This window comes from Salmo salar, chromosome 03 (assembly GCF_965601325.2).
Source record: "Salmo salar chromosome 03, fSalSal1, whole genome shotgun sequence".
Lineage (NCBI taxonomy): Eukaryota > Metazoa > Chordata > Actinopteri > Salmoniformes > Salmonidae > Salmo > Salmo salar.
Window position 1 is genome coordinate 78,165,001 of NC_138293.1, and position 17,940 is coordinate 78,182,940.

The following is a 17,940-nucleotide window of genomic DNA, read 5'->3' on the forward strand; positions in this document are numbered from 1 at the left end:
TCCCCGTAGTGGATAGGAGATTCACAGAGTTCAACAGAGACCAGGCCATAAAGCGATAAACCAAAACTGAGGGACAGGGGGAGGGGAACGTCATCGTTTTCATTTATCCTTTATCCACCTTCTGGTCTTGTCAATATAAGAGAAATGGACACGAGCCAACACACACACACATGCACAGACAACACACACAGACAACGTGACGTTAGTGTGTGTGAGACAGGCTCGCGGTAACCGTTGTCACGGCGACATCCCAGACATGCAGCAAGACCATGCCAACCACTCCGCTCCCCTAACCCAAAACCCTGTGACACATACCCCCATCCTCCCCTGCCCCCCCCCCCCATGCAACATGCGGTGCACACACATAATGCTTCACAGGACAAGCAGCGGCACAGCCGTACACAGAAAGCATCCTCTGTGTGGTTTAATAATAGAATAATGTTTATCTGTTTGGGTTTAGTAGTGGTTACTGGCAGGAGGATATGACATCATTGAACCTACATGTGCTACATCTGTAGGAGATATTAGATGAAGGGCTGTTGTTGTCATACAGAGACAATAGAGCTGTAACGCTCTATGCAAATCCTCTGATCTCTCAGTGAATAATGTGTGCAGGGCCTGACAGGGTTAATAGGTGAGCGTGAGAACAGAATTCAGCCGATCAAGGTAATCTAAGAAAATCAAGATGGCCACCGCGGCAGCCGTTTTTTAAAGGGTAAGATGGGCTGAGGTTCTAGGAAAGGCTGCCTTAGGCCTGAGGAAGGCTGCACAATAAGTGTTAGGGGGTGGGGAAAAATAAATCTCGTTATCAGAAAATAATTGAAAAGAGAGTTGGGGGGTGGGTTGTGAGTGGCGTTTTAGAGACCGTTGTCAAAGCAAAAGAAAGGAGAAGTTGGAGGATGAGAAGAGGTTGGAGGATGAGAGAGAAAAAAGACATCAGAGAGATAAACAGCGAGTGATAAGAAAAAGAGGTTGAAAGTGATAGAATAAAAGAAAGATCTTCCGCCACACAAGCTGGCCGAGTCTAACACAGCATCCTGCCTGAAGAATACTGTCTGTCTGTCTCTACAGAACAGAGAAGAGTGGGGGTGAGAATTTAACACTACACATACAGGGGCCATTATTCTGTGGTTCAGAGGTGAAGGTCAAGTGTGAGGGTTTTTACCTCTCTCATTAGGCAGGTAGGTAGTGATGGTGGGTGGGGGATAGGGGACAGGTGAAGGGCAAGAAGGGGGTCTGTGGGTTTTTACTGTCAAACTAAGATCACCTACAGATGACAGTTTACACAGGGAAAGGGGAGAGAGGTATTTTCAAAGACGGGACTGTTGCTATGGTTACCCGTAGACACAGTAGATGGAGGTGGTGGGGGATGGAAGGTTAGAGGTCAAAGTCTGAAAGAGGGGTTATATTACAGGGGACACTTCAGGAGGGAGGCTGTTAGGACTGAGGGACAAAACACAGGGAGGAGAAGAAGGAAGGAGAGAAAAGAGAGGATAAAGCAGAGAGGTGAGGCAGGGAGAGGAGAGATGAGCTGAGCTGATAGGAATGAATGAACAGAGGACAGAAAGGCAGAGAGATGCAGATATGCAGAGAGAGAGATATAAGAGAGAGAGGCAGGGAGAAATATAGGGAGAAATAGAAAGATAGAGGAATGGCAAAGTGAAGAATAGAAAGAGAGAGAGACGCGGAGAGAGGGATGCTAGAGATCGAGGTAGAGGTAAAGATTAACAGAGATGCAGGTATGGGGAGCAGCTGGGAGGATAAGGAGGGTTTGGGGGACAGTAAGTTCTGGTGGTAGAGAGATCTCCTGTGCCTACAGGCTGTTCGGCTGGCTGCCCCTGAGGCTCACAGCGATCTGCCTACGAAGGGACACATGTGTGTCGTAAGGGTGTCATAATGTGTCGTAAGGGTATCATAATTGTGTCATAATGTGTTGTAAGGGTATAATAAGGGTATAATAGGGGGTATGAGGTTAAATTAGAGCAGTGGTTGGTGACAACCAAATTAGTTGGGTATATGAGTGTGTGTTAGAATATCTGAAGGATTTCACAGGTATGTAAGGGTATTTAACGGGCATGAGTGTGTGTCGGTGTGTGTGTGTCTGTGTATGACAGTGTGTGAGAGAGGTAATGGTAGTGCCCGTGTGGTGGCGGGGGTGAAGGGGCAGGCATGCGAGTGGCGGGTTAGGAGGAGGGGAGACAGCATGTGAAGAGGAGGGGGACTGGAAACAGAGTAGAACTGCATTGACAGAAGAACGGGGACGGGTGGAAAAGATTCACTTGCAGATTTTGCTACAGGACCGAAGAGATTCTACTACAAAAAAGAGGCTAGATGTTATTCTGTGGCAATGATAACAGTTAACTGGTTAGCATACTACACAACCAACTAGATAGACAACAAACTATAATCCACCTAAGGGGACCTTTCAGCTCTCTGTCCTCCACCCAGAAAATACATCCTGATTTGTATATGTTGGACTACTGTACAACTAAAGACAGAGACCTGTTCCTCTATGTGTGTGTGTGTGTGTGTGTGTGTGTGTGTGTGTGTGTGTGTGTGTGTGTGTGTGTGTGTGTGTGTGTGTGTGTGTGTGTGTGTGTGTGTGTGTGTGTGTGTGTGTGTGTGCGTGCGTGTGTGTGTGTTTGCAGTAGCGCCATCCACAGGATGGAGAGACTAAGAGGACAGAAGTCTTACGGACCTTCCAAGCCCGGCTGCACACGCATACTGGTGCGTGTGTATGTATGTGTTTTTGTCTCTGCGTGTGTGTGTAGCTGTGTGCATACACTATTTTGCCAGCTTGGCCAAACATTTATATATATTTTTGTATAAATAGATATCTTTAATATTCCACTAGTATACATTAAAGAGGTCACTCTAATGTACACACCTGTATAGAGTCAATATCGAAGTTTGAGACCCCTTGACGTTTACTTTAGCCAAAGCTCCTACAGTTACCACAGCTGATTTGGTGTATTCTATTCCACTATGCACTCTATTCAGATTCTTGTAAAGCTTTGACTGGCAAAAACAACGTGTGGGTGTATGTGTTTGATAATAAGTGTGTGTAGAGGTGTGTGTGTGTTTCCGTCAGTATACACGGTGCAAAAGAGCTGAGAAGGTCCCTCTATTCACCCCTTCCTGTGGATAAACCTGTCTGACCTTTGTCCCTTGACCCTTACCCCCCCCCCCCCGCCCCTCACCCCCAAAGCCCTACCCCCCTCCCCATTCCCCACAATGACATCAGCGCTCCCCTCCATCGAATAACGAAAGAGAAGAAGAAAATGGAGATAAAGCAAAATATCAGAAACAAAATGTATAGAGAAGAAGAAGACACCAACACTACGGATACACAGTAAAGCGGAGGAAGAGGCGCTAAGCCCCCTGGTTCTAGGGGGTCCTGACCTTGTAGGCCACCCGTGCCGGGCACCTGTTCCCCAGGCCTAGCGGAGGGCTCATATGCCTGAGCATGTCATACATATCCCTGCAACTGATCCTGCCACTGCATGTCAGCGCAGCACAGCCACCGCCCCCCACAGCCACAGCCAGAACAGCCACAGCCAACCACAGCCAACCAGAGAGAGAGCAGAGAGAATAAGAGAAAATAGTAGGGGTGGGAGAAGGGTAGAGAGAGAAGGAGAAGAGGGAGGGAGAGAGAGAGAAAGCAAGAGAGAGCGAGGGAGAAAGAGCGAGTGAGGGAAGAGAGAGAAGAGAGGGGGACACAGATAGAAAGAGAGATAGAGAATGAGAGCAAAAGAGAGACCAAAGCAAAGAGTAGAGAGGAGAAAAAAGGAAAAAAAAGTTATTTGGCTGGTTTGAGAGCGAGAGAGAGACGCAGTGAGGCTGTCTAGAACTGGTCTGAGTCGGCGAGGTGAGGGGGGGTACAACTGGTCTGAGCGGGCGGGGGTGTATATCTTGTAGAAGATAAGAGGGGGGTATAGGGAGGAGGAGGAGCGGAGTTGAGTAGAGTTGGAGACTTTTAGTAGAAGTAAAATATAATTCTATGCAAGTGGGAGGGAATTGCATGGAGGAGCAGAGGACTTCAGAGTCAAGCACTGAGCTCCACTGCTGGGACTGGGCTATACCATGATGAGGGTGGGGTGTCAATGCAGTTTCTGTCCTCCCCCCCCAAGAACAATGCAATTCTACAGATCCCACAGTGTGTCTAGCACCGCGCCTAGCCGTGGCTCAACAGCAAGCAAAACAACAGAAAGAAAAATGACCAAAGGAGAACAATCATAAATCTTTTTTTTTCTTCATAATCAAACTCTTCAAAGTTTTTTATTTATTTTTCATTTCAGTGGTGCACAACGTCATGCTCGTCTGGGTGTCTGCATTGTCCTACACATTCTCGTTTCAGATCAGAATGCAAGTAGAAATGGTCAAAATAAAGAAGAAGAGAGAAAATATAACAAAAATGAAATCCAATCAGATCAGATAAGCGACACTCATTCCATTCTTGGATGCTGTAGCAGGTGTGGTTGAGGATTTTTAGTGGAAGTCAAACCTTGCAGGCCACTCTATGGGGGCATTTCTTTCCTAAGCCAAGAGGCGGGTCGATAACTCGCAATAAACTGTACATATCCTTATAATGAATGCGACCGCTGCAAAAAGAACAGGAGGAGTTAGAACAAACGTAGAGGACAGATACGACAAGAGAGAACAATGGGAAGAAAGAAGAGCACAAGATTGACAAGAAACAAGATATCATAACAGTAAAATTACTGTACGGTGTGCACACACATACTACACACACCACACACACACACACACACATTTTTGTTGCACGTCACCCGTTTGAGCTGTAGTGCTTTTCTTCTGCAATGACACTGCAGTCTTTACCTGTTCCTATCATTCTCTCAGCCTATCCCTTCTCTGTTTAACCACTTCCTGTCTATTATCGTTCCTGTTTTCCTAATACTACCCATCCCCGTCTCTCTCTCAATTCCTCTTCCTAATACTACCCATCCCCCGTCTCTCTCAATTCCTCTTCCTAATACTACCCATCCCCCGTCTCTCTCTCAATTCCTCTTCCTAATACTACCCATCCCCGTCTCTCTCTCAATTCCTCTTCCTAATACTACCCATCCCCCGTCTCTCTCTCAATTCCTCTTCCTAATACTACCCATCCCCGTCTCTCTCTCAATTCCTCTTCCTAATACTACCCATCCCCCGTCTCTCTCAATTCCTCTTCCTAATACTACCCATCCCCCGTCTCTCTCTCAATTCCTCTTCCTAATACTACCCATCCCCGTCTCTCTCTCAATTCCTCTTCCTAATACTACCCATCCCCCGTCTCTCTCAATTCCTCTTCCTAATACTACCCATCCCCCGTCTCTCTCTCAATTCCTCTTCCTAATACTACCCATCCCCCGTCTCTCTCAATTCCTCTTCCTAATACTACCCATCCCCCGTCTCTCTCAATTCCTCTTCCTAATACTACCCATCCCCCGTCTCTCTCTCAATTCCTCTTCCTAATACTACCCATCCCCCGTCTCTCTCTCAATTCCTCTTCCTAATACTACCCATCCCCCGTCTCTCTCAATTCCTCTTCCTAATACTACCCATCCCCCGTCTCTCTCTCAATTCATCTTCCTAATACTACCCATCCCCCGTCTCTCTCAATTCCTCTTCCTAATACTACCCATCCCCATGTCTCTCTCTCAATTCCTCTTCCTAATACTACCCATCCCCCGTCTCTCTCTCAATTCCTCTTCCTAATACTACCCATCCCCCGTCTCTTTCAATTCCTCTTCCTAATACTACCCATCCCCCGTCTCTCTCAATTCCTCTTCCTAATACTACCCATCCCCCGTCTCTCTCAATTCCTCTTCCTAATACTACCCATCCCCCGTCTCTCTCAATTCCTCTTCCTAATACTACCCATCCCCCGTCTCTCTCAATTCCTCTTCCTAATACTACCCATCCCCCGTCTCTCTCTCAATTCCTCTTCCTAATACTACCCATCCCCCGTCTCTCTCAATTCCTGTTCCTAATAATATCCATCCCCCGTCTCTCTCTCAATTCCTCTTCCTAATACTACCCATCCCCCGTCTCTCTCTCAATTCCTCTTCCTAATAATACCCATCCCCCGTCTCTCTCTCAAGTCCTCTTCCTAGTAGAACCCATCCCTATGTCTCTCTCTCAATTCCTCTTCCTAATAGAACCCATCCCCGTCTCTCTCTCATTCCCCTCGTTCATTCCCTTCCCCCTCTCTGCCAGCAGTGGTGTGTGCCAGTAATTGGTTGTGTGTGGAGTATAATTAAGGAATAGCTCATTAACTAGAAATGCATGTGAATGCTAAATGGCCTAATGTGTAATAGCCACTTGTCATACAGAGGCCCATCTCCCCATAGATTGTCTGTTCCCCCCCTCCCTCCTTCCCTCCCTCCCTCCCTCCCTTGCTTCTCTCCAGAAAATCCTCCTTGTTTTCTTCCATGCCTGTCTTTATCTCAATTCGCCATGTTACCAAAACCTTTTAATTGTGATAACTTTGTCTATTCCTACCCATCTCAGTTGCTCTCATTTTCTCTCTCCATTTCCCTTCCCCCACTACTGTGTCTCTACCTCCTTCCCTCAATCCACTCCCTCTCCCTCCTCCTCTCCCTTGCTCTCTCCCTCAACATTGCAGACTACAGGACAGCAGAAGGATAACAGGCACTGGAATACAGATACTAGGAAACTTAGCGTGTTTCAGGTTCCACGGGGGTTGAATATACAGTACAGTAAAGGGGAGGTTTGTTGCCACAGTAAGTTTTGGCAGTATGCAGATTCCAGAGGGGTGGAGGTGGGGTGGGGGTCTGAACCACACACAGAGAGGGAGGGGGCACAGGGAGGGAGGGGTAACTGGATCACTGAGAAGGTTACTGCTCAGATCCATGATCCCCCCTACAGCTGCTGTCTTGTGTGGGTTCTATAGACTGATTTGGGATCAGTTCAATTACAGGACACTTGGCCTTTATATCCTTTATGACTCTTATCCTTTATAACTATGGAGTAATGTACTTCATGGTTACTGTACAGCTCCCAGACTCCCACTCTTTTCATCTGCTGTTCCCAAAGACTGGACTTAGATCAGTTTTACCACAGGCTAATGAGATCTAGTGCCAGGTTTGAACTAGAGCCTGAGGACACCTTAGAAGTGTTTAGGTTGCACCAGTAAGTTATACAACGTTACTGTACACAGTCCACGAGACGTTAACGTTCAGAGATACACAGACATGAGAGGTGATGTCTACCTCTGAAAAAGTAAACACATTGAAACCATTGGCATCATGTGTGCATGTATGAGGTGCTGATGTGATGCGTCACATGTGTAAGATGTGTGTGTATATTTGAAAATATATACAGTATATGTTTGTGTGTGTGTGTGTGTCGTGTGTGTGTGTGTGTGTGTGTGTGTGTGTGTGTGTGTGTGTGTGTGTGTGTGTGTGTGTGTGTGTGTGTGTGTGTGTGTGTGTGTGTGTGTGTGTGTGTGTGTGTGTGTCACTCACCAAGCTGCTTGGTCATATTCAGCCCATATCCTGACATACTCGTCTAGATGATGTGGGCCGAGGATGGAGGAGTCTCTGGTCAGGTACTCAAAGTTGTCCATGATGACAGCCACGAACAGATTCAGCATCTAAAAACACAAACAGACACATTATTACACAGTATTATGTCAGGCAAGCAAGTGTGCACTTATAACAGACGAGGGTTGCAAAATAAATTCCCTGGTTTTCCAGGAATCCTGCACTGTAAACCTCTAGGCATGTTTAACTCAAATACTTCTAATAAGTCGTACTCTAAGTCAATAAAAAGTCCTTATTACTTAACATGTTTATGTGGTACTGACTCAAAAGTAATTGAGAAGTCACATCAACTAAATGTTTTAAAAATATGATAACAAATGAACATTTTCCCCAGCATGGAATAGTTTTTAATATCTGTGTTTTTGTCTGTACATTGAGAGATTGATTGATTAAATGTTATGCTACACAAATATAAATATAATTGTTCCTAATCCAATCATTTCATTTTTGCACTTGTTACTGAAATGGTAGTTCCAGTTTAAATGGCTTAGGTCGTTTCCTCCCACTGTTCTTAACCCTGGCAGTCATTATGAATGCAGGTTGCGGGTGACTACACATTTCAACTGTTGGATACTTTAACGCTGGCTAAATTCCAATAGGAATTACATAGCACTTTGCAAGCCAGCATAATGTGATTTACAGTTAGGGTTGCAAAATTCTGGTAAATTTCCCAGGATTACTGGAAACTTTTTGGGGAAAGTTTGTGGAATTTTGCAAACCTACTTGCATGCCTGATGTGGCCTGTAAACTAAGAGTTTCAGGCCAATGTATAAGGCCTTATGATATATGTACTGGTTCAATAATTATTATAATATTCGCCTAGGAACTCTTGTTGAAGGCCAAAGGACTAAACATTTACGAATTCAACAACCATGTCTCTGTCATTCAACAAATACAGTCATGGGTGGTAACTCTACAATTCAATCGAAAAGGCAAGGCACACTGGGAAATTATTGGAGACATGGCTTAGTGGGAGCATTATATGTAAGAATACCTTACAAAAAATGCATTTGTATTACACATATGAAGGTAATACTGCTAACTTCAGCTATTTAAGTTTCTTAACTTAACTTTTTTAGTTAATCGGTTTCCTCAAAATGTTTGAGTAGCCAGAACTTATCCGGTTTTGCAGTGTGGTTGGACTATTCCGGATTTCCTGCTTATTCCCTCCTGATTCCGGGAATCCTCCAACTAGGATTTAGGGAATTTTGCAATCCTATAACAGACACTAAGGGGGAAAATATGACTAAAAGGGGAATAGAGACAGACAGACAGACAGTGCTTCTCACCAGGAAGGAGCAGAAGAAGATGAAGGACACAAAGTAGAGGTAGGCAAACTGGCTGCCACACTCTGGTTCAGTGTTCCCTGCCAGAGGATCACAGAGCTTCCCTCCAAGACACGACAGCATGATGTCATGCCATGCCTCGCCCGTGGCACTCCTACACAAATACACACATACACACACACACGTTGGAGACACACGTATGCATGTACTGTACACACAGACACACACAAATGTAAACATACACTCGCACGCCACCACACACACACACACACACACACACACACACACACACACACACACACACACACACACACACACACACACACACACACACACACACACACACACACACACACACACACACACACACCTGAAGAGCAGCATGAGAGCTTGGAAGAAAGTCCTGAAGTTGTTGTGTTCGTTGATGGCGCTCCCCTCCTCCTCCTCCATCCCAATGTTCCCAAACAGCTGACAAAACAACAAACTGTCAACATCCTAGGTAATATGTGAGAATGCACAACCTCACACACATCCCTATGGCAGGCAAGTGTCACTTTCCCTGGATGCTTTTTATAAAGTTCATGTTGATCTATAAAAATGACCATTCATTTTGACTGTTTTCTTTTTTCTTCTCGTGTCTACTCACCTGCATCCCGATGATGGCATAGATGAAGAACAGCATGCCAATAAGCAGGCACACGTACGGCAGCGCCTAAACACAGACATAAAGAGCTGGAGTACTATTCAATGTGTGTGTGTATGTGTGTGTGTGTGTGTGTGTGTGTGTGTGTGTGTGTCTTTGTATTCTGTCATCGGTCCCCACAATGCTGTAAAGTGGGTTTTGTGCATAGGGGGGAGCAAGTCACTATTATTCGAGTCAAGAGCAAGTCTCAAGTCACACGTTCCATGTCTCAAGTCGAGTCCCAGAAAGAACAGGTCGAGTCTAGTCCAAATCGTGCATTCTAAGGGAAAGTTGAGTCAAGTCACAAGTCAAGTAAACAAATCTATACATGCAATGACTTGTTCAACTACAAATCTGTTGTACAGATGATATAGCTGTACAACAGATGATATAGCTGTAGAGCAGATGATATAGCAGTGCAGCAGATGATATAGCTGTACAACAGATGAGATAACCCCCCACAGCAACTCGCACAAGCCTCCCCCATTTCTCCTTCACCCAAATCCAGATAGCTGATGTTCTGAAAGAGTTGCAAAATCTGGACCCCTACAAATCAGCAGGGCTAGACAATCTGGACCCTCTCTTTCTAAAATGGTCGGCCGAAATTGTTGCAACCCCTATTACTAGCCTGTTCAACCTCTCTTTCGTATGGTCTGAGATTCCTATAGATTGGAAAGCTGCCGACGTGATCCCCCTCTTCAAAGGGGGAGACACTCTAGACCCAAACTGCTACAGACCTATATCTATCCTACCCTGTCTTTCTAAGGTCTTCGAAAGCCAAGTTAACAAACAGATTACCGACCATTTCGAATCCTACCGTACCTTCTCCGCTATGCAATCTGGTTTCAGAACTGGTCATGGGTGCACCTCAGCCATGCTCAAGGTCCTAAACGACATCATAACCACCATCGATAAGAGACATTACTGTGCAGCCCTATTCATCGACCTGGCCAAGGCTTTCGACTCTGTCAATCACCACATTCTTATCGGCAGACTCAACAGCCTGGGTTTCTCAAATGATTGCCTCGCCTGGTTAACCAACTACTTCTCTGATATAGTTCAGTGTGTCAAATAGGAGGGCCTGTTGTCCAACCCTCTGGCAGTCTCTATGGGGGTGCCACAGGGTTCAATTCTCGGGCCGACTCTCTTCTCTGTACACATCGATGATGTCGCGCTTGCTGCTGGTGATTCTCTGATCCACCTCTACGCAGACGACACCATTCTGTATACTTCTGGCCCTTCTTTGGACACTGTGTTAACTACCCTCCAGACGAGCTTCAATGCCATACAACTCTCCTTCCGTAGCCTACAACTGCTCTTAAATGCAAGTAAAACTAAATGCATACTCTTCAACCGATCGCTGCCCGCACCTGCCCGCCCGTCCACCATCACTACTCTGGATGGTTCTGACTTAGAATATGTGGACAACTACAAATACCTAGGTGTCTGGTTAGACTGTAAACTCTCCTTCCAGACTCACATTAAGCATCTCCAATCCAAAATTAAATCTAGAATCGTATTCCTATTTCGCAAAAAAGCATCCTTCACTCATGCTGCCAAACATACCCTCGTAAAACTGACCATCCTACCGATCCTCGACTTCGGCGATATCATTTACATAATAGCCTCCAACACTCTACTCAACAAATTGGATGCAGTCTATCACAGTGCCATTTGTTTTGTCACCAAGGCCCCATATACCATCCACCACTGCGACCTGTACGCTCTCATTGGCTTGCCCTCGCTTCATACTCGTCACCAAACACACTGGCTCCAGGTCATCTACAAGTCTCTGCTAGGTAAAGCTCTGCCTTATCTCAGCTCACTGGTCACCATAGCAGCACCCACCCGTAGCACGCGCTCCAGCAGGAATAGCTCACTGGTCACCCCCAAAGCCAATTCTTCCTTTGGCCGCCTTTCCTTCCAGTTCTCTGCTGCCAATGACTGGAATAAACTCCAAAAATCACTGAAGCTGAAGACTCATATCTCCCTCACTAGCTTTAAGCACTAGTTGTCAGAGCAGCTCACAGATCACTGCACCTGTACATAGGCCATCTGTAAATAGCCCAACTACCTCATCCCCATACTGTATTTATTTATTTAACTTGCTCCTTTGCACCCCAGTATCTCTACTTGCACATTCATCTTCTGCACATCTACCATTCCAGTGTTTAATTGCTATATTGTAATTACTTCGCCACCATGGCCTATTTATTGCCTTACCTCCCTTAACCTACCTCATTTGCACATGTTGTATATATACTTTTTCTACTGTATTATTGACTGTATGTTTTTTTTCCTCCATGTGTAACTCTGTGTTGTTGTATGTGTCGAACTACTTTGCTTTATCTTTGCCAGGTCACAGTTGCAAATGAGAACTTGTTCTCAACTAGCCTACCTGGTTAAATAAAGGTGAAATAAAAAAATATTTAAAAAATGTTTGAGTCAATTGGAGGTGTACCTGTGAATGTATTTCAAGGTCTACCTTCAAACTCAGTGCCTCTTTGCTTGACATCATGGGGAAATCAAAAGAAATCAGCCAAGACCTCAGAAGAAAATGTTAGACCTCCACAAGTCTGGTTCATCCTTGGGAGCAATTTCCAAATGCCTGAAGGTACCACATTCATCTGTACAAACAATAGTATGCAAGTATAAACACCATGGGACCACGCAGCCGTCATACCGCTCAGGAAGGAGACGCGTTCTGTCTCCTACAGATTAATGTATTTTGGTGCGAAACATGCAAATCAATCCCAGAACAACAGCAAAGGACCTTGTGAAGATGCTGGAGGAAACAGGTACAAAAGTATCTATATCCACAGTAAAATAAATCCTATATCAACATAACCCAGCAAGGAAGAAGCCACTGCTCCAAATAGCCAGACTACGGTTTGCAACTGCATATGGGGACAAAGATAGCACTTTTTGGAGAAACGTTCTCTGGTCTGATGAAACAAAAATAGAACTGTTTGGCCATAATGACCATCGTTATGTTTGGAGGAAAAGGGGGAGGCTTGCAAGCCGAAGAACACCATCCCAACCGTGAAGAACGGGGTGGCATCATCATGTTGTGGGGGTGCTTTGCTGCAAGAAGGACTGGTGCACTTCACAAAATAGATGGCATCATGAGGTAGAAAAATTATGTGGATATATTGAAGCAACATCTCAAGACATCAGTCAGGAAGTTAATGCTTGGTTGCAAATAGATCTTCCAAATGGACAATGACCCCAAGCATACTTCCAAAGTTGTGGCATAATGGCTTAAGGACAACAAAGTCAAGGTATTGGAGTGGCCATCACAAACCCTGACCTCAATCCTATAGAACATTTGTTGGCAGAACTGAAAAAGTGTGTGCGGTGTGTGCGAGCAAGGAGGCCTACAAACCTGACTCAGTTACACCAGCTCTGTCAGGAGGAAAGGGACAAAATTCACCCAACTTATTGTGGGAAGCTTGTGGAAGGCTACCCGAAACGTTTGACCCAAGTTAAACAATTTAAATGCAATGCTACCAAATACTAATTGAGTGTATGTAAACTTCTGACTGACTGGGAATGTGATGAAAAAAATAAAAGCTGAAATAATGTCACAGTATCTAACGAAGGTGGCGCCCCTCCTCGGTCGGGCGGCGCTCGGCGGTCGTCGTCGCCGGCCTATTAGCTGCCACCGATCGTTGTTTCTGTGTCTTTTGGTTTTGTCTGTCTATCCCGCACCTGTTTTGTGTCTGTCATTAGTGGGGGGTTATTTAGTGTGTATTTTCAGTTGGGGTTCTCGTGCGGGATTGTTTATTGTCCACTCAGGACAGTTGCGAGTGTAAGCTGTTTTTTCGCTGTTATTGTCCATTGTATTGCCGGGCTGCGCCCCGTGCGCTTTTTCCAGAGCGTTTATTTTGGGAATGTGTTTTTCCCCTGGCGGACTTCGCCACGCGCCCTGTGCCCTACGGCTATTGCGTTTGAAATTATTATTAAAACACTGTTGCTCCGGCCCTCTGTCTCCTGCTCCTGATTCCACATCTCCACTTGTCCGTGACAAATAAATCACTCTCTCTACTATTATTCTGACATTTCACATTCTTAAAATAAAGTGGTGATCCTAACTGACATAAGACAGGGAATTTTTACTAGGATTAAATATAAGGAATTGTGAAAAACTGAGTTTAATTGTATTTGGCTAAGGTGTATGTAAACTTCCGACTTCAACTGTATAATCCACCTAAACTTGGCCTATCTGAAATATGAAAATGATCAATGAAATGATCAGCCTATTGTTCTGGCAAAGATGAGCCTGTACCCTGATGAAGACAGCTTGTCTGTCAAAACGTTGGACATAAAAAAAATATTAAACAATTATATGAATTTTTGCATCTGAGCTCCTAGGGTGTGCGGCTCTCCTTTATTTTTCAAAGATGAGCCTGTAGCAGATTGATTAATGTAAGTAGGCTACCCTGTTTTGCCAGGCAAACTGGAGAAAATTAAGTGCTTTCTTTCTGGTCACTAATCTGGATATGTGCGCCCGCCTTTGAGCACAATGCTGATGATTGGTCATTGGTCAACAGTCAAGAAGCTACATTTTTGGGTTCTGAAGCACAGATTACAATCATTTGGTGCAATGCCGTAGGCTTAGGATAGTGACCAGATCGAATAACCAAGGGTATAAATATAAAATACAAACGGTAGTCTATAATTGTTATTTATTTTTCCCATTCAGTTTCACACTCCCGACCCCCCCAAACCTTCCCAGTGTGCTACTATAGCTCACACAACCTGTGTTGATTGACGGTTTGCTGGTCCAATCAGAGGGACGAGTGTGCATTTCACTAGCAAATCTTTTTTGTTGTTGTTGCAGGTGCGATACTGAATGAGTGACACAAAACAAGTGACCAAACGTTACAAAACCTGGACAGATAAGTCATCAGTCTCAAGTCTAAGTCAAGTCCCAAGTCTTGAGGCTCCGAGTCAAAGTCAAGTCTCAAGTTGTTTTATTTTCTATGAAGTTGACTCTCAAGATATCAAATCATTGACTTAAAACTGACTGGAATTCATGTCATGTGACTCATTTCCACACCTCTGGTTTTGTGTGTGTATTCTGTCATAGGTCTCCACAATGCTACTACTAGGGTCTGTGTGTGTGTATTCTGTCATAGGTCTCCGCAATGCTACTACTAGGGTCTGTGTGGGTGTATTCTCATAGGTCTCCACAATGCTACTACTAGGGTCTGTGTGGGTGTATTCTGTCATAGGTCTCCACAATGCTACTACTAGGGTCTGTGTGGGTGTATTCTCATAGGTCTCCACAATGCTACTACTAGGGTCTGTGTGGGTGTATTCTGTCATAGGTCTCCGCAATGCTACTACTAGGGTCTGTGTGTGTGTATTCTGTCATAGGTCTCCACAATGCTACTACTAGGGTCTGTGTGGGTGTATTCTGTCATAGGTCTCCACAATGCTACTACTAGGGTCTGTGTGGGTGTATTCTCATAGGTCTCCACAATGCTACTACTAGGGTCTGTGTGGGTGTATTCTGTCATAGGTCTCCACAATGCTACTACTAGGGTCTGTGTGGGTGTATTCTCATAGGTCCCCACAAAACGTATCTCTCTGTGTGTGTGTGTGTGTGTGTGTGTGTGTGTGTGTGTGTGTGTGTGTGTGTGTGTGTGTGTGTGTGTGTGTGTGTGTGTGTGTGTGTGTGTGTGTGTGTGTGTGTGTGTGTGTGTGGCATTACCTTGAAGGATTGAACAAAGGTCCAGAGCAGGATGCGGATGGTCTCTCCCTGCCGGAGCAGTTTGATGAGCCTGGCAGCCCTGAACAGTCTCAGGAAACTCAAGTTGATGAAGTTATTCTACAACATCCACAGTATGACCAGACACAAGAGTAAGAGAGAGAGAGAGAGAGAGAGAGAGAGAGAGAGAGAGAGAGAGAGAGAGAGAGAGAGAGAGAGAGAGAGAGAAAAAAAACAGAGGTAGAAAGAGAGAAATGGGAGGGGTGAGGAGTAGAAAGAAGGAGAGATGGAAAAAGGGGAAGAGAGGGATAGAAAGATAGAGGCAGGGACAAATAGAGGGACAGAAGTGTGGAGAAAAGGAGGTACGGGGTAGAGAGGAGAAGCGTATCACTTGCCATGCAATGTTAGATAACTATTTCCTGTCCTAAAACAAACCAAACCATAAAAGCAGGGGAAAAGTTCAAAACCAAACCGAGGAGGATTCAAAACCAACAGAAAAGCAACCAAACAGAACTGGAATCAAATGCAAACCAAACCAAAAAATTCAAGGCTTGTAACAGGCTCGGGCATATCCAAGGAGTTAGAAGAAGGGAATCGATACAGGGGAAAGGAAAATCATATGTTTCCAAAACCTAACCATTGTCACCCAATTGGAGCAGTAAGTAGTAGCAAGTAGTAGAAAGTAGGTAGAAAGTAGTAGTAGTAGTACTAGTTTGTAGTACTAGTAGTAGTTGGTAGTAGTGGTAGTAGTAGTAGTAGCAGTAGTAGTAGTAGTAGTAGTAGTTTGAAGTAGTAGCAATAGTTAGTAGTAGTGGTAGTTTGTAGTAGTAGTATTAGTTGGTAGTAGTAGTAGTAGTCAAAATAGTTTGTAGTAGTACATTTACATCACATTTTAGTCATTTTGCAGACGCTCTTATCCAGAGCGACTTACAGTAGTGAATACATACATTTCATGCATTTTTTTTTTTTTTGTACTAGCCCCCCGTGGGAATTGAACCCACAACCCTGGCGTTGCACACACCATGCTCTACCAACTGAGCCACAGAGTAGTAGTAGTTTCTAGTAATAGTTTGTAGTAGTAGTAGTAGTAGTAGTAGGTCCCCACAGATATAATGGCGCAGGAGGGGATGGCTCCTAACCAACTGTGCTATTTTGTTTGTTTTTTCGCATTGTTTGTAACTCATTTTGTACATAATTTGCTGCTACTGTCTCTTATTACCGAAAAGAGCTTTTGGACATCAGAACAGCGATTACTCAACTCGAACTGGAGCAAGATTTTTTTCTGCTTTGTCAAGACAAGGCCCAAATCCCCGTCATCATTGTGAAGAAAAGACGGAGAAAAAGGGGGAGGAGGGCAGGGTGCTTTGTAAGAATTTGCCGAAGAGTAGGTAAACCACCGCTACCCTACATATTATTGGCCAGCATGCAATCATTGGAAAACAAACTGGACGATCTACGATTAAGACTATCCTACCAACGGCACATTAAAACTGTAATATCTTATGTTTCACCGAGGCGTGGCTGAACGACGAAACGGATAATATAGAGCTAGATGGCTTCTCCGTGCATCGGCAGGACAGAGCAGCTACGTCTGGTAAGATGAGGGGCAGAGGTGTGTGTCTATTTGTCAATAACTGTTGGTGCGTGATTTCTAATATTAAAGAAGTCTCAAGGTATTGCTCGCCTGAGGTAGAATACCTCATGATAGGCTGTAGACCACACAATCTACCAAGAGAGTTCTCATCTATATTATTCGTAGCCATCTATTTACCACCAAAAACCGATGCTGGCACTAAGACCACACTCAACGAGCTGAATAAGGCCATAAGCAAAGAAGAAAATGCTCATCCAGAAGAGGCACTCCTAGTGGCCGGGGACTTTAATGCAGGCAAACTTCAATCCGTTTTACCTCATTTCTACCAGCATGTCACATGTGCAACCAGAGGAAAAGAATCTAGACCACCTTTACTCCACACACAGAGATGCATACCAAGCTCTCCGTTGCCCTCCATTTGGCAAATCTGATCATAATTCTATCCTCCTGATTCCTGCTTACAAGCAAAAACTAAAGCAGGAAGTACCAGTCACTCGCTCAATACGGAAGTGGTCAGATGACGCGGATGATACGCTATAGGACTGTTTTGCTAGCACAGACTGGAATATGTTCCGGGATTCATCCAATGGCATTGAGGAGTATACCACCTTAGTCTCAATAATCAATAAGTGCATCGACGACGACATCCCCACAGTGACCGTACGTACATTTCCCAACCAGAAGCCAAGGATTACAGGCAACATCCGCACTGAGCTAAAGGCTAGAGCTGCCGCTTTCAAGGAGTGCGACACTTATCCAGACGCTTATAAGAAATCCCGCTATGCCCTCAGACGAACCATCAAACAGGCAAAGCGTCAATACATGACCAAAACTGAATCCTACTACACCGGCTCTGATGCTCATCGGATGTGACAGGGCTTGAAAAATATTACAGACTACAAAGCTGCGAGCTGTCCAGTTACGCGAGCCTACCAGATAAGCTAAATTCCTTTTATGCTCGCTTCGAGTTAAGCAACACTGAAGCATGAATGAGAGCACCAGCTGTTCCAGACGACTGTGGGATCACGCTCTCCGTAGCTGATGTGAGCAAGACCTTTAAACAGGGCAACATTCACAATTACCTCGACTAACCT

The 17,940-nt window shown here is 44.8% G+C and overlaps 1 protein-coding gene across 18 annotated transcripts in view; it reads right to left on the reverse strand.

The window, feature by feature from the left end:
• LOC106606768 (voltage-dependent P/Q-type calcium channel subunit alpha-1A) overlaps positions 1 to 17,940 on the reverse strand; it is a 138,066-nt gene that overhangs the window by 33,784 nt on the left and 86,342 nt on the right. For 14 of the 18 annotated variants that reach the window (XM_082972772.1, XM_082972780.1, XM_082972752.1 and 11 more), the window contains 6 exons: positions 15,256 to 15,372; positions 9,501 to 9,566; positions 9,225 to 9,322; positions 8,858 to 9,008; positions 7,491 to 7,618; positions 4,505 to 4,601 (listed from right to left, as the gene is read on the reverse strand). In XM_082972772.1, coding sequence (XP_082828898.1) covers positions 4,505 to 4,601; positions 7,491 to 7,618; positions 8,858 to 9,008; positions 9,225 to 9,322; positions 9,501 to 9,566; positions 15,256 to 15,372 — 657 coding nt within the window. Of the gene's footprint in view, positions 1 to 3,402; positions 3,500 to 4,504; positions 4,602 to 7,490; positions 7,619 to 8,857; positions 9,009 to 9,224; positions 9,323 to 9,500; positions 9,567 to 15,255; positions 15,373 to 17,940 lie in introns of all 18 variants that reach the window. The other 4 variants (XM_082972773.1, XM_082972759.1, XM_082972781.1 and 1 more) reach the window with 1 other exon arrangement.